This window comes from Rhea americana, unplaced genomic scaffold (genome assembly GCF_003343005.1).
Source record: "Rhea americana isolate MKP2758 unplaced genomic scaffold, rheAme1 scaffold_122, whole genome shotgun sequence".
NCBI classification, from domain to species: domain Eukaryota; kingdom Metazoa; phylum Chordata; class Aves; order Rheiformes; family Rheidae; genus Rhea; species Rhea americana.
The window spans coordinates 786,148-810,734 of NW_028185284.1; the positions used below are offsets into that span (position 1 = coordinate 786,148).

The window sequence follows — 24,587 nt, forward strand, 5'->3', positions numbered from 1 at the left end:
CTTATTTTACTAGAGCAAAATTAAAAAAGTCTTTTTTTTTTTCTAGAGAGTTTCTTAAGAAGCTTAGAAAGGACGTATGCAAAGCTGTTTCCTTGTTGAGGAAGCAAGTCAGTTGTCTAAAGTTATGCTCAGTCTAGTAGTTTTCAGATGTTCTGATTCTTCCACTTTCTTTTCATTTGTATGTAACACAGAATAAATAAAAAGCACAAATAAAAAGAGAGTGGGGGGAATCAGAATATAATTTCTTTAATAAATAGTAATACTCAAAACAGAAGTTTGCTACAATTAAATCATGAAATTCAAATCAAAAGATCAAAGATCAATTTGTTTGTTTTAATAGACTCAGTAAAAATAAAATGTAATCCAAAGCAAAATTCACTGAATAATCATGGAACAGCTTTAGTACGCAGTTCACGTGTAGAATCCTAAATAGAAACTTTTTTACTAAGAATCCCCCTGGCAACTGAAAATCAGTCTTAAAAACAAAAACCTCACAGTAGCTGTAAATATTAAACGATTATGTTCTTTGTCCATATTGAAATGGTATTTTTAGTTATCTTTACAGAAACTTGAATTCAGCAAAACTTGAATTCAGACTTCTCGTGTTTGAATGTAACTGAACAATATATTAAYTAATTTATAAAGAAGCTACTCCGTTAACCGGAAACACTGTTATGATCTTGGGGTTTTTTTGGTTAAAAGGGAAAAATGGTTTTATGTTTAGAATTATTACCCTCACAATGTGAATTTGACATAAATTTGAAGATTTGTCAGTAAGCATTAGATGCAATAATGTATGCCTCATTTTTTACTAAGAAACAACTGTGTAAACTAAAAAAGGAAGAAAAAGGGCATGGAGAAAGTTTGGAAATTGTTCTTTGAAGTTGATTGTTTGTTGCATCTCAGTCTTTTCTTCTATCAGGCCATGCTAAAGAGAATAACAGGATGACTATAAAACAACTAGTTTTGATTTTAGCAGTAGAAAAATGTAAGCTTCAGCCTTGGCTGAATTTCTGCTGAAGTAAGTGTGTACCTTTCAGCAGTAACTTTAGTATCACTGGCTAGGATTGAGCCTGGAAGAGTATTAGTGGTACCTGTCTAATCTGATGTTTGACACTGCTCTCGTTCTCTAAATATTATCTTACATACTTTTTTTTCTGACGTGGGTAATAAAAATAGTGGCCTTAATGCAATTATAGGCAGTTCACAAAGTATTAACATACGTTTAACCATCTTGGCTTGCACTTTTTTTTTTTWTTTATTTTTTTTTTCCCTCTTGGTCACTGTAGTGTAGGAGCTTGCATATGATGGGCAGAAAACTGTTTCTTGGTAGGCAAAAAAGATTTCACTTTCTACACTTAGGGGAGATTGTCTTAACTTATAAGGTGGCCTCTTCGAGGTCTTTCCAGAATTAAAGTTGTACTTTGGGACATCCAAGAAATCCTGAATTTTTTTCTTCAGCTCCTACCATGAAAGGTGTGAGTTAAAGTGACTTGAAGAAGAAGTCTCTCTCATCTTATTTTTACTTTTAGAGATGCTCCAAAATAGCTCTGTTTAGGCAGATAGCTATTCTGAAGGCAGTATTTCAACAGAATCAATGCTGGTGCCCTTTAGTTGAATTGATACACAACATCATTTTTTTTCTGCAAATGTTCTTTGTTTCATTTTTAGTGAGTTCTAGAATCAAACAGTGAGACTAGACTAGATGTAAAAGTAAAACTGCATACAGAGGTCACAAATACGTGGATGAAATTATGGGTCACTGAGGACAGATGACTGGCTCATAGTGTATATGAAGTATTGGAGGTGGGGTGAGGCTGAATAAAATCAAATTTTGACAAAGACACTTTCACTCTGGAAAAATGTGGATTGCACACAGTGCTGTGGAATACTTTTAACTGTATTTTCATGTCTCTTATGCTTTTTATGTAACATTTATTTTTGTAAGTGTTCAATATCTAATGCACCTTTTCTTCAGTTCCAGCCTAGATTCATTGGAACAGTTCAAAGATTTTTTATTTTTCCCATGTTGGGGATTTATTTTAATCATGGTTGAATCCTTCCTTTAACAAGCACAGTGCTCTTGTTATAGTTCAAAAATTAAGTATTAAAATAGATGTCCTTTCTGAAATTAATAATCATAATACCTTTAAAACTACTATTTTGTATAATCCCTGTCTCCCAAAAATGTATCCCAAATCTATATTTCCTGGTGTCTTCAGATAACTGTTATGCTTTTTTTTTATTTCCCCCCCCCAGAATCCTTGGATGAGCTGACTAGCTTGGTGGTGAAGTTATTTTCAGAAGTAGAGAACAAAAATGTCCCTATACCAGAGTTTCCTGAACATCCTTTTCAAGAAGAACATCTCCGGGTAAGTATAGAGATGTATTTTCCATCAAGAGTGTCTAACTTCAGTGATATTTTTCATACTAAAGTAACACAGTGCACTTCACTCCTTCTGTATCAGTGTCCCTGATAAATTCCATATTTTTCTCCATCTTTTCATCCATCTCTCCATACTGTACTTATATTAATTACTGTAATTCATATGATTATAGCACAGATTGCACATTTGGTTGCAGCTGTAAACAACGGAGAAATAATTAATTCTGTAATAAATAAACAATTAATGTTTGCAGCATGTTAAGGCTTGTGATATGGAAACAGTGATTTAAGTGTTGCCCTAATTTTTACATTCCTTCACTTTCAACTGTATTTTTTTTGATGTTTATGTTGATAATAAAACGTGTGTACATAAAAGGGAAATTACATGTTTTCACAAAGAGAAAGAAAGAATGAGATTGGTTGAGTTTCTGTTTGTATTACAGATTTCCTCATTTATTTTTGTTTTCAGCAACTTTATAAAGTGGTACCTATTAAGGACATTAGAAATCTTTATGTCACGTTTCCTATACCAGACCTTCAGAAATACTACAAATCAAACCCTGGTCATTACCTTGGTCATTTGATTGGGCATGAAGGCCCAGGAAGTCTTTTATCAGAGCTTAAAGCCAAAGGTAAGTCCTATGAAGGTAAAGAATTAAAAATTACTGTATTGCATGTGTTGTGAAAACTCAGAACAATATTTCACATAAAATCAATCTCTGTGTTAAATTTAAAATTCCAGTTATTTGAGTAATTTGAATCCTAAGTCATTTCACCCTTTATTCTTCTTTCTCTGCCAGGCAAAGATGAATAAATAAAAAGAACCCTGAGTATTGAAGCTATTATTTCTTGCACTTTCCTTCTTCTTTTATCCTTATTATAGGCATGCTAATTTGATATACTGGTCTTACTACAATTTTTTTACTGACTTAGAGACTATTGTCAGCTCCCTTAATTGACTAAATGACCTCAAGCGTGTATCTTTTGTTATTGTTCTTTGTATTACAGTGTTTCAGATTGTAATAAATTGCCTGGTGACCAAATGGTCTCAAGTTCTTCATAACATCCTTTCACTAAGTGCTGTGCACAAAATCAGATAGATGTAACTTTTGTGATGTTTAACTTGCATTGTTGTTATAAGTGTTAAAGAAGAAAAGAGGAAACATGTAAAGTAATTGAAATGTCAAAACAAAAGTAATTCAAAGTTGCCAAAGCATAAAAATAAATAGTGTAAAACTTTACGAATTCGTTTATGTAATATATTTTCTCTTTTATTTCGTAGGCTGGGTAAATACTCTAGTTGGAGGACAGAAGGAAGGTGCTAGAGGTTTCATGTTTTTCATCATTAATGTGGACTTGACAGAGGAAGGACTTTGTAAGTGAAGTGCTATATCTGATTTCCATGTTATTCCTGATCTGATGGGTTTTGTGTTGGTATTCAAGAAGACTTAATTGTGTTTATTACTTGAAAGCCAATATATTTTAATTAACTGGTTATCCTTCCGGGTTTGCATTCCCCCAGTATGTTAATGCACTTTATCTAACATAACATTATCACATTAACTTTATTGGGATTGCATATGTGCTTAAATATCTTGATGTGCCAGGATCCCATTAAAAATGCAAACTTTTATACTTGTTCTCAACAGAATTTTCTCTGCTTTCAGAATTGAGTGAACTATTAAGCTAGCATCTTTTCTTTTCAGTGCACGTTGAAGATATTATTTTGCACATGTTTCAATATATTCAAAAACTACGTACAGAAGGACCTCAGGAGTGGGTTTTCCAAGAGTGCAAGGTACAGTGATTGTTAGTTGAAATGTGTGATTATAATTTTATAAATTTTTGTGTTGGAACTAGAACTACATTCCTTGGCCATAGAGACAGACTTTAATAATTGCATGGGAGTTAAGTTTCTTAATTTTAAAGATTCATTTTCTGTGACGTTATCACACAAATGGCCAGTACATTGAGTATGCATTGTCTTAATATAAATACGAAATTCTTTTGCAGAGCTTTGAGTTCACATTGCATGATAACACAAGGAAGGTGGAGGAAGATGTAACTTACCTGGTTCTCAAGGATATTGCATAGCCTTTCTTAGCCTTTATTAAAGGTGTGGGAGGAAAAAATCTTGTTGTGCAGGAGAGCAGTGGGTCAGGATTTGAAATGGCTCTTATTCTACCCTTCTCTTCCTTCATATGCCAAAATGTAGAATTGAGATTGTGAAGGCAGTAAGATATTAACAACCTGCTATCTGACCTTTTTGAGAGGTGAACATGTTGCTTCCTAAAACATTTTATGGAGTACTTCAGTTGTATGTTTCAGTGTTTACTGAACTGTTGAAGTGTATTACAAGTCTGTGTGGCTCTGTGTGCGCAGAGAAAAAATTGCAGGTGTCATATTAGAATTAAATAGTACTGAACTTCTCCATGACAGTGCACAATAAAAACGATTCCTTTAATATGTGTKTATCTATATATACACAGTCATTGGTTCACTAGAAATAAAGATTTCTTGTGCGTATAGTTTCATCTTTTGTTTTCCTCAGTGAATGTTACTGTGTCTCTTCTGTTTGAAATTAGAAATTCCGTAGATGCAAGTTTATTCCTTGCATTTTGGTGCTGTATGCCTGTTGAAGAAATCTCTTTGCTCTCTGCTAAGAGTGTCCCAATGGACTGTAGTTCTATCCTCCACCTCATAGCTATGCCTTTSCCTTGCTCCTTTTGGGTCAGCCCTAGCACTCCTCTGGTGGTGAAGTGAGTTAGAAAAACTGGCAAACTGATTGAAAACTAATCTTCTTTTGAGTTAATTTTCAGCTGAACTGTTGACTCGATCGGACTTGCTGTATGGCTTTACAGGAGGAAAGGGCTGTCCTTTTCATTGGCCTTGTAGCCATATATCTCTTTAAGTCAYCCTTGCAGCTGTATTCTAAGAATGATGTATTCTATTCCTATGGCTAAAGACAGCAAAAAGAAACACTCGGTCTCTAAGCTTACTGGCTAAATAAAAGGAACAAAAAGGCAAAAGGGAAAGGCTTCAGTTCCTTAATGTTTTCTAGTGCAATGTTCGTTTGTCTCTGTGTTGGTGATATCAAGGTTGGTGTGTTTTCAGATTACCAAGAAATTTAAATATACAAGCTATGGGACAGATCTCTTACTGTGAGCATGACTTAAAAGACTGTCATTTGTATTTTTTAACATAGAATTTTAGCACGCTAAGTGCTTCACATTGTGAGGCTGTCTTAAGTTGCTCATGAGGTTTGTGTAACTTGAATATTACTAATGAAATCTCTTGTGTTCAGTGTCTGTCTCACACTGAATACTGCTATGCTGTAGATAAAATGCAATACTCTCTTCTTCTTATATCATAAAAAGGAATTAAGCAGCCTTAAGTGTTATGAAGTATTATTAGTAGTAAGTAGCCTTAACCATTTATTTATATATATATATATATATATATATATATATATAAAAAAAATGTATAATTTTATATATGTGTGTGTGTGTGTGTATGTATAATTTTCACCCCTTGCTCTGTTGTTTTCTAGGATCTCAATGCTGTGGCTTTCAGATTTAAAGATAAAGAACGACCACGAGGTTATACATCAAAGCTTGGAGGAATGTTGCATGTAAGTGATTTTTTGGACAATATACTAATCATTCGACAGTTCTTTAATTGCACTGTGAATAAAGATGGGTATTTGCAAAGATGTTTTGCGCTTCTTGATCTTAGGAAGCTGCTGCCATGTTTTGTGAGCTCTTACTATTGGCAGCTCACATTTTCTTCACTCTCTACTGCTTCATAATTCCATGTTCGGTAGAACTGATTTTACAATAACGGAAGCTGCTCTTTCATATGGTTATTTCAGTGTTGCTTAAATCAGATTAGAAACACATAGATTTCTTAAAAGCTCCCCTTCAGATTGCCTAGTCTGCTTAGCCTTTTATGTGTAGAACGTAGTTAAGCGAGCGTTCTTTGGTGTACTGTGAATCTTTCAGACTAGACTTTTCAAATTCTGTTCTTGTCTGATCTATTTGACAGATCTTTAGTGTTCACATTTGATTTCTTTTTGTAACATAGGTTTGATTTATTGTCCTTTGTCACGTCTTTTCTCTTTCTCCTTTCCAAAACTGCTTTGTCGGCTACTGTGTCTTCTGGAATTTCCATTGAAGCTTTATGTATAACATCTATAATTCAAGGAGCCCCTTTATAAAAATTTGGTTAAAAAAGTGCAGCTGTATGGCATACTGCTTGTACCCTATGCTTAGGCTACCTAGTATTTTCCCTTCATATAAAAGGGTCTCCAAAATCATACTAATCATTTTCAGACAAATTCTAATTGACTTTCCCTTAAATTGCCAGCTACCTTGTCTTAAAATTTSATTGTATTTTTTTCAGATATATTGTAACTAGCTCTTTGACACCTTTGTATACACRTAACTGTTTTTAAATAATCCAAGCACCTCTCCAAGTGCATGGGAGAACATGTTCCTAGAAATAACAGTTGCTGTAGGAGAGTACAATAGAATGATAAATGTAACTGGATAGAAAATAAGTGCGTTCTAGGTATTTGAAGTTAAATCTGATTTGACATATTATAATTTGACTACTGTTCTAGAGATGAGGCATAACTCAACATCCATGTTCTTCCAATTTGATGAAACGTACTGTTTGGGGGTCTCACAGGTAAAAGTACATGAAAAATAAGAGGCACGAAGCATTTCAAAGGAAAGCAGCAAAGACAGTCCAGGGCTTCCTGGCACAGTGAGACATTGGGAACACCTGTTTTGGGAGGCAAGAAATCAGTAGTTGGGTTCTCCATTAACAGTTCTTATAAGCAGTTTTTGTAATTGGTGTATGCTGGTGATGAAGAAAATATGCAGTTGACGTGATTTGGTGAAATCCCTTAGAGAACTCTCTTTYCTACCTTAAATCTTAATTCCAGCATGGCTCTTTGCAGCTTCTACCCAAAAGCCTCTACCCTATGTGCATACGTTGAAGATTTGCTAGAAAATCTTAGAGATTTTTACAATTGAAGCCCTAAATATGTTAGAATTGTCTGAATTTATTTTATGCTTTTACATAAGTGAAGTGTATTTTGCTTTAAAATGCTGTAAAAGAGATTGAATTTTTAGTGAATCTTTATATATATATACACACATATATAATACATATATACATACATATACCCTCTTTATAAAGATATATGTATGTATATATGTATTACATATGTGTGTGTATATATATATATATATAAAGAGGGTATTTTGTCCTGTTTGGTTTCTGTTCCCCCAGAGGCACTGTGGTGATTACTTGGCATTCTTTTATCTTTAAAAATGTCCTCCAGGGGTCAGCATTTAACAAGTTATTTTTACTTCTGTTACTGTGAAACAGTATTTAGAGGTGTATGACTTTTTATATGGAAACATGCAATGCTTCAAGATAAAAGAATGCTAATGTATAAAAGTACCAAAAATTAGAGAAGTATAGTCTGTGTAATCAGAGTACTACTTCATCTTGTTTAGTTCAGTAGTTTTTTCCTGTTTAGTTCTTGCTGTTATTTAATTCATCTATATATTTCTGCATTTTGTATTTTAGTATTATCCTATAGAAGAAGTATTGGCTGCTGAATATTTGCTTGAAGAATTCAGGCCTGATTTAATAGAGATGGTACTAGATAAACTGAGACCAGAAAATGTTCGGTAAGTTGGATTGCAGTAACTTGTATTTTAACCCAAATTCTATAAGAAAGCAGAAGAACTAACAGGAGTACCAATTTTTAGGTATCTTTTACAGATTCAAAGTAAACATTACTGAAAAAGAGCTCTATTTGCAAGGGCATGCAACTTTTCCTGTTCAGACTGAAACTTTTTATGTAGGATGTCTTCCTCAGACTGAATTTCTTTTTAAGAAAATGTTTACTCAGAACAGTTCAACTGTAACTGAGAAAAAGCCTACTGAAAGTTGTCCTACTTTGCTTAAATCCTTGGGATATATTAAATGAAATGCTTGAATGCTCATAATTTGGTGCTAGGTTTGAAAATGTGTTTAGAGGATGACTTTCATCCAGTGTATTTATTTTATTTTCCCTATGGAAAACTATCAAAATCTGTGCAGATCAGCAGAACTCCTGAAAAATAACAGTTTATGTGAGTAAAAATGTCTGTGTTTTTATCTACTGAAATCTCCCAGGCTTCCAGAGCGTCTCTTTGATGCAAGTGTGACCAAACTCTGCATGTGCATTCCTCACGGAGTATGCTGCAGTACAGGTTTCAGGGCTCAGTAGCCCTGGAAGCAGACCAGGTGTTGAAAGGAAAAGAGGTAGCATCACTCCCCTGTGCTTTTGAGGATCCTCAGTTGTCACCTAAGTAGAAAAGAAYGAATATATCTGGTCAGAATATTGTTCCTAAGAACAAATATATCCTAAAGAACAAATATATCTATTATCTTTTTGAATATGTAAGGAACAGTATTCTGACCAGGATGAGGGAAATGAGTGCACTAAAACAAATAGTCTGCTGAGATTAAGATATGCAAGTGAAGGAATCTGGAAGTCAGAGAGAAGAAAACTGGGGCAAGCCAGCAAGGAGAGTATTAACTGAGGAGGAGGAAGGGCTGGGGCAAAGGATGAATGAAGAGAATGAAGAGCCTGGAACAGAGCTGGTGAAGGAGATAGTAGGGGTAATTTAAGGAAGGATACTGGTAGCTGTGGGGAAGCGATGATAAAATCAAATAAATAAAATCAAAAAGTGCTTCTTTAATTGTATGTTCTGTGCTCTGAATAGGGCAGAGTTTCGGTAGGACTGAAAATTAACCTTGAAATGTAAACTTGTGCATATGTATGTATGCATACATGTATATGTGTGTGTATAATACGATACAGTCTAGTTACAAGAAGAGGAGAGAGCAAATCAAGGTTGCATGAGCAACGGTTATTCTAATACTTTGGAACTTAATTTTTTTTTGCATTTTAATTATTTTAATATAGCTTTTGTGTGTCTATTGTGGCAATTATAATATTAAATCCAAATAGTGCAGAAGTATTGCTAAAATGTACAAAAACATAGAAATGAGTTGTTTTTTATGTTTCTGCATATTATTCTTAACATGTTTGAACACCTGTTTATCAAAGTGTTTTGGAAGCCAGGTAGATGGTAGAAAAATAATACATTTTTGTCTGTTTATGAGTGTATTCCACACTGGAATCTTTACAGTGCTTGATATAGACAATACCATGCAGATGGACCGTGAGGCATGCATTCATCTATTTTTGTAGTGTATATATTTCAGCCTTGTGAAGTTACATTGAAGACCAAAAAATTTGGGCATGAATCTTCATTGTATTTGTCTGTGTGACAAAATCTCCTTTTGTGTTTCCATTTAGCTTAAACTGCATCATAATTGGATACATTAAAATAAAACTGGATTATGATCTCCATTTGCAAATGTCGTGGGGTTTATAGGGGTATACTAGTAATGGTAAAATAAATGAAACTGCGTATGTCAGTGACTGTAGTTGCCATAGTAATTAATGCCCTTTAAAGAAGGGCCTATATCTTCGTGTGTGGGTGTGTATCTATGTGTAATGTGTGTGGGATACTGCAACTGAAGCCTGAATGTTTGGAGAGAACATATTTTGAACAAGCAGTACCAAGAATTTCCAGGTTCTTTTTTCTATTATATTAAATACTTCTGTTTTGAATATATTTCCACATTGATCTACTGCCCAAGTTCTGAAATTTGATATGAGAGCTTACTTTAATCTGAAGACTGTTGTTAGTAATTAAAAGAGAAAATATGTAGTTACTAATTTCCTTAAGAAAGCTTAATCAGAAGTTCCAAATGGATTTGAACCTTGAACTGATTTTAGAGTAGTTTGGAAGCAGTAGATAAACCGTTTTTTTAATACTGATTTAGTAAACAAGCTACAGGTGCTGAATTGCATTTGATGTTAATAATAGCTTTAAAATGTGACTGTTAGAATTTTTAGAAAACAGAAATATTTCCTTAAGGAATACCTTCTCTAATGTAATTGGGTCTTTATGCTATCTGCCAGAGAACTACCAAGGTATAGGTATCTACTTGCTGACACTTCAAAAAATTGGCATGGGGAGTTAAATAAATTGTTAGGCACTTTGAGTTTGTCGCGCGTGAAATGCAGATGCTGCTGGACACCACAGAGCACTCATCAGTTTTCTTTGTTACTGCTGTCACGGGTTAAGCCAGCCTTTGTCGCTTCGTCCAGCTGACAGTGCTCCAGCATCAAATAGCCAAAACCAACATTGTTCAAGCGTTATCAGTGAGATAACCTAGCCTAGAGAGCCTAGGTGGAGGCAGAAAATTTAAATTTGTAGCATGTGGTCTGAAGAATAATAGTGGTAACAGTTTTTTATAAGAATTTGGAGTGTTAAGTGGTGTGCTTTGCAAGTTTTGACTTTTGTCATGTGTGGGGTGAACATAACTTTTACAGCAGTCTTCTTTTTGTTAATATAAGCCCTTGCTTGCACTTGCAGTTCCAATACTGCATCGTTTTATGTCCTCTATATTTCAAAAAAAGAAAAGCAAGAAAAGAGCAAGATGAAAAAGAGGACTATTTGCTATTAGAGAGATTTAAAAATATATCTAAAAAAGGTTTGGAATTTCATCTTTAAAATGGATRCTAGCCACAGCAGACTAGAGAGATGTATCAGAAATAAGGAAACTGTAAGAAAAGTAATCTGGATGTTCCTGGTCCGCCCACCTTAGAAATCTGTGGTTCTTTTTGAAATTGAACATYGGTACATTTTCTTAATGGATGAGAGACGACATACTGACCGGGTCAAGAAAGCCTGTGCTGAGAAAGAGGTGGTCATCCAGTGACTCGTGTCTCTCRGGGTCGCTATGCAGTCCCTGGCTTCCCATAGCTTGGGTCTCRTTCTGCTTGCTTCGTGTTTGCTACTGTTTTCTCTTTGGATGCTGAAAGGAGGATGTTTTATTAGCCTTCCCTGAGGACTATCCGCATTGTTTCTTGGTTTTACAACCACGTWGTCTCTTCATTTTACCTGCTTTAAGAAATAGATGATAATAGTGATACAATTTTAGACATTYGAATTAAACTAAATGTTGGGAGGTAAGGAACTTTAAAAATTGGAACCTAATCTATATTTATGGCCTCTTTGGTTTCTGTATGGTTAAATAGGTGATGTATATATTCTTTTGGTTGCAGAAATTTTAGAAGAGTTTAAAGGTAGTAAATAGAAGCTTAAACACTTGCAGTTATTCTGTCAAGGCTAAAATATAAACATGTACAAACTAGAGAGAGACCAAAAACTGGACAAACCCAATTTGAACAGCAGAATTCAACAAAGCAGTGATATTCTAACATGGACCTAACAATGTCAGCAGGAAGGCAGCAATAATACAGCAGCAGGCAAACTTTATACTTGAATTTGACTGGTAGATGGTTTCAGTAAGGATAAATATATTTTGTTATATGTGAACTAAAACAGTGTTACCATGACAACTGTACATTCCTATCTTAGCTTTTTTTGTGTTCAGACTARCATTTGTGTTGGACTATTTGTCTTTTCTGAAACCACAGCTTCAAGCTAATTTGGCATGAGTTGACACCAGAACCTCGAAAAGGTGTAGAATGCCTCTTAGCCCAAAACATTAAATAAATTTTAAGATTCCTAAGTGTCCTGTTGCTTTTTCCTGCATATCTAAGTGATATAATTTTCAGCATAAAATACTCAGCTTTTATGTAGCTTAGTTGTTATTTATGTGTGTTATATTTTAATAATAATTATTATTATATGTAGCTTAGTAATATTACAAGGTGATTTTTCTTGGAGGTAAAAGTGTAAGTCCTTTTAATTGAAATTAAATGCTTGTTCTCAGGCAATCAACTGCCTGGAGTTTTGAACTAATTAGATTTTCCTGTTCATGTAACTGAAGCAAAATATCAACTTGTATATACTGATATACTCCTCTTAGGCATGTTTCAAACTATTATCTTTAGAAATAAAGAGTATAATGAAAATAACTAGCAGATCTTTCACCTTGTATTTACCTAAGATGCTTAGGTAAGCATCTTAGGTAAATACAAGGTGAAAAATCTGCTCGCATTTTAAGATGCTTTTAAAATGTAGTAAAATACAACAAAAGCATCACTTTGTAGTAATCCTTTTATTTTAAATTACTGACAAGATAAAGCCTCTTGGAAGAAAAAAAGCTCAGTTAAATATTACTGAAAATGATTTCATAATACATTACAAAATTTCAAGGAAGCCACTGTGAATTTACATTTTTAGGAAGCTGATACTGCTCTCATAAAAGAATGCGAGGTGAGATTATAGATGCTAATAAAAGGATCTCCTTATGTTTTTCATTTTTTGATTATCTCTATCTACGCGAATGTAGTAAGCTATCAATTCAGTAGCCTATTTACTACTACTACTTCATTTGAGCAAATTGTGCGTACAAATAAAAAAAAACTATGGATGTGTGTTTTAATCAATCTATATACATTTGGTTATCAGCCATTTCACTGATATCTATGCTGATGTTTACCTTTCTGTTCTCCTTTTTTAATGGAAGAATTATACATTATCCATGATCACCGATATTGTATAAGTTACACTGGAAGATGTTGTGTTATGATGGGCAGAAGAAAATTTTTGTTGTGCATTTTTTTTAAATTAGATGACCAATCCTTACTATATTTATTTTGCCTACTGTCAAKTAGGGAAGTTCTGTTTTATGGATAGAAAATGATATGTATTGACAGCCGTATTTAGGGGCCTTGCTCCCATTGACATTCCTGCAGTGCTGATTTCAATGGAAGCTACTTGCCAAGACATAAATCGAGGCCTAAATAATATTCGCAGTATATGTCCAAGAGCATATAACAGACAAGAAAATTGAATATAGGTCCAGAGTTAATGCCCTAACTTTTACCTGGGTTTATTTTCTTTCTTCTGTGCCTTCCATAAATTGTGGCATTCAGTGATGTAGTTTCCCTCAGTATGAAATACTATTTTCTGCAGTGGTTTTATTTTGTATCATTTCCTTTTTCTAACACTATTGAAATTCGCCTTAATTAAGGACTTTTCTTGGCTTATCTATATTGGCATAGCTATATTCACTGTTAAAAGACTATTGTTCAGTGTCTTTTAAAAAAGTTTAGTTCAACTATGTTATTTTCATAGCAAATTTTCTTTAAAAAGAGTGTGGAAAAACATCCATACTCACAGATGGTAGCAAGTATCCATATGCTCTTCTGTTTGACTGAACTGTAACAGGAAGTTTTTATATTGCCTCCCCTTCCTTCCTGCCCCCGCATACTACTTGTTGTATTTAGTAGCTTAATTTCCCTAAGAGAGAAACCTCCTTAAGATGCGAGCATCTTTTTTACTTGTTTAAACTGCATTGGGTTTTGCCAACCATCTGCAGAGATAGGGGAAAAGACTTGGCATGTGCTGCAATTTCAGCTGAAAAAAAGTAATTTTGCCATTATTTCCAACACACTTTTTTCTTATCATCTGCAGAATAAATGCTATTAAAATTTGAGAAGTTAGTGACTCATCAGATTGAGCAACTAAAGAAGAYTTTTTCTGGATAGTTAATGGATTCTTTTTCCCCCTCTTTCTTGATACCTGAAGTGCAGCCGTAGTAGTATCCTGGTTGGAAGGAAAATACAATGAAGGACAAAAATGTTCATACAGAAACTTCTAGAGACCTGAATTTCAGAGATACTGAGCAAATGGTGATTGCTGTGCAGTTGCTGGTGTCCATCCCTGGCAAGAAACTTTCCAAATACAGTATATGAGCTTATCTCTTTTATTACATTGTATTTAATAAATGTTTTGAAAATCACAATTTGTTCATTTGTTTCTTGTCCCAGTCTGTTGTATTTGTAGAGACCCAGTGATTTTACTAAGTGCTAGTGCAGGATCACTGGCATGGTGCGCTCCGGCTACATTTCTCCGTGTGTGGTTTTTCTTTCTTTCTTTYGGTGCATTTTGCAATGAGATTTTGTAGAAGTGGCTTTTGACAGGCTGTATTGCCTCTCATCAGCTTTACTGGGGTGTTGTTGTTGTTGTTGTTGAAGTTATGAACAAACCTAGGTTTTTGAGTTCGTTTTGTCACTGTCATGACGTTTTTATGCATTTTGAACAAGACACCTATAATTTCTTCCATTGCTTATTTGAGAATATCATAATATGGAAGGCAAAGTTTGTTAGCTCCTAAAAYAGCGAGCGTTCTTTGACCTGTCTGTTACTAACATCACAAATATTACGGTCTCAAGTATATTATTTTTTACCGTTTTTTAAACCTAGTTTTATTTATTATGTAGATSTGGAATGTAATGGTTGATAGTCTTACCTGGAAATACATTTATTTTAAAGCAAATTTATTCTCTTCCCAAGTAACGTTATTCTGTGGATCTACTGCTTGACTCCATTTTACATTTCAGGAGAGTRAAAAGTGAGATGGTATCTAGTAACTATTTATCACATTATATAATTTGTGCTTGTTTTTGAAAATTGAATATGACTGTGTAACTRCGGACTAGCATAGTCTTCATATACGAGAATGTATATGTAGAAGTAAATTGCATTTATAATTCCAGCTGTGCTCTCTTTTTATAAATGGTTGAGAAGCCTAATTGCACTGCTTGCATTTAAATGTCCTATAAGCAGCTCCTATCTTACTTTTCCAGTGCATTTCAACTCTGAATGTAGCTGTGTGGATATTCGTAGTTTTATATAGCACAACAYAGCAGTGAAAAGCAAAAGTAATGTTACACAATTGATAACTTTAAAGATGCAACATGACACATTTAAATAACTGCAAAACATTGTATTTCTACTTGTGGTGCTCATTTTTCCCCACTTCTTTTCCTGTTCTGCTGTTTGTTGCTCTTGGTGGTTGTCTGTTGTCTTTGTTTGCAAGTCTCAGGCAGRTGAAATGCTTTTTGGTTTGTTGCACCTGGTAATGAGTGTTGTTCTGAGAGTACAAAATACAATAAATTATTCCAGTGGTGACTTGGTGTTAGGGCAGGCAGGGGGATCCCTTAAAGTAGAATTACAAACAGAACTGCAATGCAAATTTCCACAACTTCATTTTCTGTACGTTGAGCAGGCAGAATTATTTTTAGCTCTTCCAGGCTGGCGTGTTCCTATAGCAAATGTATGGATGCTTGGATTGCCACTGCTGCTTTGGGCATCAATGCCTGCAGTGGGAGAAAGATGGAAGGGATAATGACAGACCTCTGTGTGTTATGGAGTAAAACATCTTTGTCTTGTTGCTCAGACTCCATGATTATTGGGATTTTACGAGGCTAATCTTAGGCTAACTAACATTTACGAAAAAATAAAGGGGAGGAAGAAGGCCTAGTAGATTTCTCTAAAATTCTAATAGACTTTGTGGTTTTTATAGTCTCTTAGCAACTTCATTTGTAAATAGTAGAGCTTCTGCTCACCAGCTGTCCAAGTTAAAATGCAAAACATAGTAGAATATTCCTATGGCTCATTTTTATGTAAACAACAATCTAATAGAGTTCACTGTGTTGACTGAGCTGCTGTCTGCTGTGTTGCAAGAACAAATGTTTTCCAAGATTAAAATACTTAGGTCTTTGAATGTTTATGTAGTATCGGTCCTTTTTGTGTTTAAAAAAAAAATTTAAAAAAAAAAAAATGGTTATAACCTGCAGACATATAAAAACACTTGATGTGGTCACAATAAAAATGTTAGATCATCTCTTGTCATTTGCAATGAGAGATCAAATATATGTCTCTTAAAGATGAATATTCTCATTTTGGTTTAGATACTGCATAGCTGTTGAAGAAGAGGAAGGGGTKGGGGCGCGTGCACATGCATTCATGCTAATCATGTACTACTTTCAAAGGTGGAGAGTAAAAATAGCTCCTTTCGTGAACCTGGAGGCAATCATCTGTATCTCTTAAACATGAGATTTGATTACTGCTCTTTAGTGTGTGTGATTTAAAACACTGTCTCAAAATCAGATAGTCTGTGCTACAAATCCTGCTTCAATATTTTTAATCTAATGCTGGAGAAGGTGACTTTACAATCCTATGTAATCTTTGGGTAAATTTCTTGTTTATGTTACTGTATCCAATGGTAGCTGATGTCGAGGGATCTTTTACCCCACTGTCCTGCTGCTTGAGCTGCAAAGCACAGATTAAATTACGGTGATTTGAAAATCTTGATAATAGGAGATTCTAGTTCTAGATACAGTAGAATCCTCTRTTTTTTCAACTTTCTTGAATAAATWATTCGTTTATGTGATGTGTAAATAAGAAAAAGGAGGGATGAGGATGTAATCATTTAGATWATTAATAGTCTATGTATTTAAACTTTTCTATTCTGCAAAATTCGTCCAGAGGGTATGCTGCAATAATATAGTTGTAAAGTACTGTAGTATCCATATGCACATTTTAATTTCAACACCACTTTGCTGTTAGCATTAGAAATGCTGGAGTGTTACTAGCCTGACGATACTGTGRTGTAAAAGAACACTTATATTGCGTATATTTAGATGTTTCAATATGCATTTTAGCCATCTGCACAAGATTTGATACAGTTCAATATTGTGCTATTAAATATCTATGGATTGTTAAATGTGTGTAGGAGGTAACTGCCTGACCTTATTTGACCACTTTAGAATTCTTGTAAGCATTTATGTACTTCTAAAGCTAGTTCATTATTTCTGTTTAATATTCCTACGTGTGGTAGGCTGTAAAGCAGAATTAAAGGAGTTTTCCTAATACCTGTTGTGAAAACTACTGAAAAAAAATCTATGAATTTGTGATTTTCTGTATGACAGATTTCCCTCCTCTTCAGCTGTGTWCTGTAGGTTTCTAATTGAATGTAATTCTGTTGTATTGACTAAAATGTACTAACTTCCCCTCCTCCAACCCTGCCCCAGATGTCAATCCAAAATGAGAATGACCCAAAATGAAAAAGATTGCTTACTAATAACCAGATTATGAATAGAAAAGTGAAATTGCAGTAATATAATCTAAATCCCTAGGTCTGGAATAAAATTCCTTGCAATAGAAGAAGATTATATAGTCAGTATTTTCACTTATCTGAGTTTTGATATAGGTGGTATGAAAAATGTTAGTCCCTTCAGTAATTTTGTAGAAGGTCTTCAGGATGCTTTCTGTGTTTTCTAAGACAAGGATAAAGTCTAAGAAGTAGGAAATTGCATTACCAGTTGTACATAACCCCAAACTCTTAACATTWTACTAAAATAGTAGAATTAAATTATGATAATAGTCTGATTTCATGCTTAACTTCAGTTGGTAGTTCAATATACATGCTTTTGCTATCTAAATGTACTCTATAATTGTCAGCACCTCAGAGGCCATTTAGGTTTTCGGAAATAAATGCCTTCTGGTGATGGAACAGAAACAACGCTCTCGATGTTTTTGCACAGTCTTTTGTGAAGCACATTGATACCAACGTGCTTTGTCTCTTTGTTTTCAGAGTTGCAATAGTTTCTAAGTCTTTTGAAGGAAAAACTGATCGAACAGAAGATTGGTATGGAACACAATACAAGCAAGAAACAATTTCTGATGAAGTCATTAAGGCATGTTAAAGCACTTATATATTTTCAATATTCTCAAGTGAAAGTCAGTGGTAAACTCTTACTTAATTCTATTATCTATCACTTGCATGTAAGCTGTTGCAACACATTTTGTATTACCTGTTACAACATAAAAGAATAATTAGGTTAATTAAGCAAAAATTCCATTTACCCTTGTTATTTCCCCTATTTATCTAGAAATGGCAAAATGCTGACCTGAATGGGAAATTCAAGCTTCCGATGAAAAATGAGTTCATTCCTACTAACTTTGAGATTTTGCCATTGGAAAAAGATGCAACACAATACCCAGCCCTTGTCAAAGTAAGTTATCCATATTTGTTCTGTTTGCTAGCTAACCTTCTGGGAATTTAGCAGTTACTCCTTTGTATGTTTTTAATATAGAGGTAATTTCTTATTCCCAAGTGTAAATTGTGAAACTTCTTTCTTAAACCGGAAGAGCAAAACACTTGGGTATCATTAGGAAGACAGCAGAAAGTCCATTTTTGCTGACCTTTGGTCTATGATTATTTGGATTCCTATGAAAATGATTCTACAAATCACTCCTGCTCTTCCTGACCCTCTAAAAGTGTGTAAATAATTGATAAAATGTAGTTGTCTGATAATGCTCATTTCTGTTCTGGGCTTAGCTGGGGGATGGATGGGGAAAGTTTCCTGCCATTCTGTGTTTTACTTCTGCTTGAATAATAAATTAATTCCAAAATACTTTTTGTACACCGGATTAATCTATGTCTATTTTAGTGTGCAAACACATCCTTCAGAAGATCACATCTGTTCTGCATGGGGCACTTTAAGCATCTGCTTGGAGCAATATTATTAACAGAGGAGAAYGTAGAGTACATGTTTGTCCTGAACTGAGGCCCTAAGCCTCAGCAGGGAKAAATATTACAGCTCTAGTAAGTAGCACTGTTTGCTACAGAAACTTGGAGGTCCTTTAGTGTCTCTGTAGCAACTACACAACTGATCCACATTAAAGCTTGGCTGAAGATATAGTTGCTTTGGAAGTGTATTTGGCTATAGTTTTTCCTTTTAAATATATTTTTTGAGGGAGATGTTTTAATCTTCTCACTCTATGARATAGACATTATCTCTTCTGCCACCATCTATCTTCTTCCCAGCTCTACGTCTGTACCCTTTTCCTTTTGATGGCCCTGGCATTTGTCTGACCCCGTAGCAACGAGCAGAAACTAAACTTTTAAAAAAATACGATTTTTCTGCTGGGTCCTGTGCCTAAGTGAGCTCTCTATGGACTGGACCAGTGTTGTGGGAGACACCACTGTTAGGGAAGGGACAGGAACRTGGATGCAGGAGCAGGATGGCCCTTTGCACAGGCATCTTGTCACTAGGTCAGCTCTGCTGTAATGGCACAGTCGTGCCCTGGAAAGCCTTCAGAACAGAGGGCAGTTAGGGGGTGAGCTTCGGCCTGAGCGCCAAATTGCTRCTGTGCACTGGAGATCTCCGGATTAGGTTCCCAGCACTAGGGGCAGGCTCTACTGTTTATCATTCTGTCCCTAGTGCAAGAAGAGGTGTTCTAAACTATATASTAGCAATTTAGTAATAATAATAATAATAAAAACAAAATCTGGTGTCACAAAGAGAAGCTTTAATTTGGCTTTTTAGTATAAATAGAGTATCGTATAGGGAAAGGTGTGCCATAAGGGGCAGGACTTGGTCCTTTTATGTAAAAAGGAGGAGGAAAACGTAATTCTAGATCCTTGAGAATCAAAGAACATCTGCTCAAAAATGTGAGAAACGTTTTTGCATAAAAGTTATCTCTTTATTGCCATTTTTTAAAAAATGGCAATAGAGATGAATTACTAGTGTTGGAACAGGGGAAGAGTATCTATTTCAGTTTYTGTGGGAGAAAAAGGAACAGGGGAGGTTGTTTAGAGTCTTTCCTGAACTGAGAGATTATTTGAAAAAACTTTGATGATGGATCTTTTAACTGATTTTCAACTAGTTTCATTACTTTTTTCTAGATATATGTGGGTTTTTATTATCAATGTTATTTTAAAACAGCATAATATCTATTCATCATTTTTAATAACAATTATAAGAAATGATATTCTTAGTCTAAAATATATAGCTGTGTTGGTATTGTAATCACCTCCTTGTGAGGTGATTACATCCTTTAATGCCAGCAATAACAAGAATTTCCTTGAAGCTAGCTTTATAGTTATCTTTGTCCATTCCTGCTCTAGAGAAGTTATTCCCATGTTGATCATGTGCTCATTCACACAGCTGCAGCCATTTAACTGCTTGTTAAGATGACATATAACTAATATGAGTAATACATTAGAAGAATATGAATAATGAGAAGACAGTCGCATTAAGGTTTGATGGATGTGTACACAAATGTATAAGCAAAAATGTGAATTTGAGGGAACATAATTAAACTGAGATTAGAAGTAAATAAGTGAAGTTTTTTAAAAATAGTGTGATCAAACGTATTACAATTAGAAGTTAGGTTATTTAATAAAAAAACCCTCTTTTCTTGACACAGGACACTGCTATGAGCAAACTATGGTTCAAGCAAGATGACAAATTTTTTTTGCCAAAAGCTTGTCTCAACTTTGAGTTTTTCAGGTATGCAATATGTTAAGTATATCACACAAATTGTGCTCCAAAAGTTTCTTGTTTGATGGGAATCTGCATTTATGTGGCAAAAACTTCATTGCATGTATTGAGGCTTTAAAATGATTATCATTGCTTGGAAATGTGCAATAAAATACAGATAGCAGGAAGGCTGATACGAATTATGCAGTTGTTGAACAGAAAGCAGTTGGTAGTGGTCGTCTATATCAACATAAAAAGCTTATTAATTTTTTTTCTTTTATGCTTTATTTGCTGTCCTTCCTCTGGAGTATTTGTAATTTGTAGCTTTTTTTTTTTTTTTTTTTTTTTTTTTTTTTTTTTTTTTTTTTTTTTTTTTTTTTTTTTTTNCTGCTGCTGCCCTTAGTTTGAAGTAATTTATATGATGAACTACGGAAGGTGAAAATAGTTTCAGAAGCTCCCCTCCTTTGTACTAATTAAATGTATTAGTGATTTTGCTGGAAAAGCTATTTTTTGGACTCTGACAGACGTGTATCCTATAGGTAATGCTGTTGAGTCCCTTTTGTGTTATCACATAAAAAATTTTTCTAGGTGATCTTGGTAGACTTTTAGGGCTTTCTGGAAAATGGAGGGAGAAGCTCAGCATTTTAACATATGTTTGCTAGTAATATGTTTGCCATTCTTGTAATAAAAAATAACGTTGTAACACTTTCAGAAATAGTGTGAAATAGCAATGCAAAATGCTCAAGACAGTAACGGAGAGAACAGTAAGCTCAGAAGAAAATAGTGTGTTAAGTCCCCTGTAATAACTGGCTTAAAGCTTGGGCACAGAGTGTAGAGTCAGGAGAAGACGAAGAGTACTTGCCTATCTGAAAATATTTTAAATATAATGTGCTAAACACTATGTCTGAGAGATCTTATTTTATGGCTGCTGTTTAGGTTATCCTCTTGACTCAAAATCAGAACTTGGTATTAGTGTTGACCGCTGGGAAAAACAGATTGCCTAGACATTTCTTCTTTCCATTTTGAAACCACAGGACAAACACTACAACTGTTTCAGCTTTCATGTGTCAGGAGATGGAAGAGCAAAGTGATAACTACCTGTCATTTATATAGAGAGATAGAATTGCAATTCTTCGTTTTTATCGGGTGCAATGGATTTCCACTCTATTGTGTTTGCCAAAATCCTACATAGAATTTTGTTGATTGAGACTACTTTTATGATGTACAAATATTTTAAATATCAGAGTGAACTATGAGAGATACAATCTCTGAACTTGTTTATGAAAGAATAAAAAATAATAGTACATTTTATGTAGAGCACACAAAGGTATAAATATATGCATATATGCACAATATGGTGATAGCCTTTCCTAGTTAGGTTTGTACCCTCTTCTCAAGGAGTCCATCTGAGGAGCTATGACTGCTTGAGATTTGCTGGCTGATGTAATGCAATGATTTGCCTCTTTACTCCTTGGAATGATTGTAGGTGGAAAACTGGTTTTGGTTTTGGGATTTGGGAGGGTTTTTTCCTTTTTAARGGGTATTGGCTACATCATCTCCAAAAGAAGTGGTAAGCAGGTTTGTCAGTTTTTGATATTTTAAGTGGATTCTTAGTTAATCTCTCTCTCTCCTGAAAACAGTCATACTGATTGTCATCAGAGGAAAAGATAAAATGTGTATAGTGTTTCCTAATGAGAAATGGCTTCCTTGGGCCTTTTTTTTTCCTTTTTTTTTTTTTTTTTTTTTTTTTTTTTTTTTTTTTTTTTTTTTTTTTTTTTTTTTTTTTTTGAGTAGATTTCCAGATGTCTTTTCTATTCAGGATACTTGTGAATAATCCCGTCTTAATAACTTCTTGATAACTTCTTAATAACTTCTTGAGAAGTTTTAGCCATCATCTTCTGATCTAGAATGAGCTTCTCAAGAATTCGTTCACACTACGAGCTGCTTCAATAAGCTAGAAAAAAGCAGGAGGATTTCTGCTGCCTGCAGCCCTAACCGTCGTGAATCTTTGGAAGAAGATCCAGAGATTCTAGCAGCACCTGCTATGTAGATGAATTGAGGTGAAGTTGAGGGATATGAAATACTCTCCCTCAAACATGGAAACCCTATTACGTTGCCATGGTGTGAGACTTGTATTAATAAGCATTAAACACCTCTGATGTGAGATTTACCATCTGGCTTATAGGATGATAAAAAGCATTTGCTTCTGTATGAATTATGACTTAAGAACTTAGCAAGTATCCTTTTTTTAAAAGGAAGTAAAATAATTCAATGTGTATTTTAAAAACTTTCTGAAGGTAACTCTGCACTTCAAATTCCTCAGGGGTTTAGAGAGATGAATGTTTAAACACAATGCGAATTATTTTTATCTGAATGTGTGTTTAAGAAACTTTTTAAGCAACTGAGTGCCTTTGATTAAAATAGCAGCTGATAAGGTAGTCCAAATATCTACGCTTAACTGTTGAGTCAGCAATGTAATTTATGACTCTGAAGGGGGGAGGAGATTAGACTAAGATTTTTCAAAGATACTATCAGTGATTGACTTGTTCTGCTTCCTCAAATTTAGTTAAAAAAAAAAAGTAGATAAGAAGTAAGCATTTATTTACAAAGTTGTCAGGAATAGGCGATGACTCCCAGAACAGTGTTGTAATAATTTKCTGTTATTTTCACTCAGCAACTGCAAAATGATTTAGTAGTTGTCTGTATTTGCAAAATTCTCTGGTGACCTGTCCCAGCTAAATGAGTGCACAGAGTTTATAATGGATACAGATGTTGTAATCACTCAGAAAGATTAAGGCTCTATTCTGGTGTCAAAATCAAAAAGAATTTAGTGAGTTTGGAGGGAGATTTAAAATAACGTAGGATTGACCTACATCTTGCTTTGAATTCAGTGTTAATTAACAAATTAAGTATTAATTGAACTTGCATCATTGGGCATGCTAAAATTGTTCAGTTTTGGGAAATGTTCATTGTAGAGAGCTGTAAATAACAGAATCTTACATTTCTACTGCTCTGTTTGCTTAAGTCAATACATATTTGAATACAAGCCCAAGCCCAGAGTAACATCACAGTAGTAGTAAGACAGCATTTCCTGGGCAAAGATTCAGACTAGCAGGCTTTGCTTCTTTAACAGAAAATGTTTTATTGCTTCCTTTGCTTAATCTAAATGGAAGAGGAAGTCACAGTCATATTGAAAACTGCTAGGAACTTTCTTGAAAATATCTTTGCAATGGATTTTTAAGCTAGCAGTGTAAATGTATTGATGTGCTCTGTCTTAATTTTACTATGTTAATGTTARTATACACTACAAAATACCATGGTAGATCAACCTAAATACATCTAACATGGTAGCTTGTTTCTGAATGTGACCATTAGTGGTTGCTTAAGGGGGAAAAAAATGAAAATGGCATGTTTTTGAATGGTAAGCAGTATCTTGACAGCAAATTGTTTTAGAAACTGCTGATTGTTTCTGTGAAATTGATTTTAAATGTACATATGCTTCAGAAGCTTTAGAAATAAATATCTGGTCATAGAAATAAGTTGTCTTGACTCTACAAATCSTTAAGATACACACACGTTTAACAACAATAATGTTGAAACATGGCTTGAGTCTTTGAGTTGCATTTCTCTTTTTGAGAGATTGCAGCGATACTGGATGTGATTTGATAATACTAACAAAATAGTAGAGTAAGTATAGTTGTTGCCATTAAAAAGATACCACACAAAATTACCAGGATATGAAAATAGGCATGCCAAGCTTCTTTCCTGAGCTGAGCTTAGGGTGTACTGCATATTTTTCATTCCACAAATTGCTAATTTCTTAATTTTTAATAGCAACTACTTTGTTTTCTAATTACTAATGTTTAGTATCTAGGCTCATTTTAGTCAATTAAATAATGTTTATGATTGTGTATTTAGCTCATTTTACACTTCATGTGTTCTGACTTTTGCAGCAAAGTAAATATAACACGGTTTGATTTTTTTTTTTTTCCCCCAGCATAAATAAAAGAATATCTCTGGAGTCTTCAA

At 34.3% G+C, this 24,587-nt stretch overlaps 1 protein-coding gene across 2 annotated transcripts in view; it reads left to right on the top strand.

The window, feature by feature from the left end:
* Positions 1-24,587, top strand: part of IDE (insulin degrading enzyme) — a 68,072-nt gene that overhangs the window by 16,992 nt on the left and 26,493 nt on the right. For both annotated transcript variants that reach the window (XM_085325721.1, XM_085325720.1), the window contains exons 6-14: positions 2,260-2,372; positions 2,856-3,018; positions 3,669-3,761; positions 4,093-4,184; positions 5,937-6,017; positions 7,988-8,091; positions 17,885-17,987; positions 18,183-18,305; positions 20,506-20,588. In XM_085325721.1, coding sequence (XP_085181847.1) covers positions 2,260-2,372; positions 2,856-3,018; positions 3,669-3,761; positions 4,093-4,184; positions 5,937-6,017; positions 7,988-8,091; positions 17,885-17,987; positions 18,183-18,305; positions 20,506-20,588 — 955 coding nt within the window. The remainder of the gene's footprint in view (positions 1-2,259; positions 2,373-2,855; positions 3,019-3,668; positions 3,762-4,092; positions 4,185-5,936; positions 6,018-7,987; positions 8,092-17,884; positions 17,988-18,182; positions 18,306-20,505; positions 20,589-24,587) is intronic.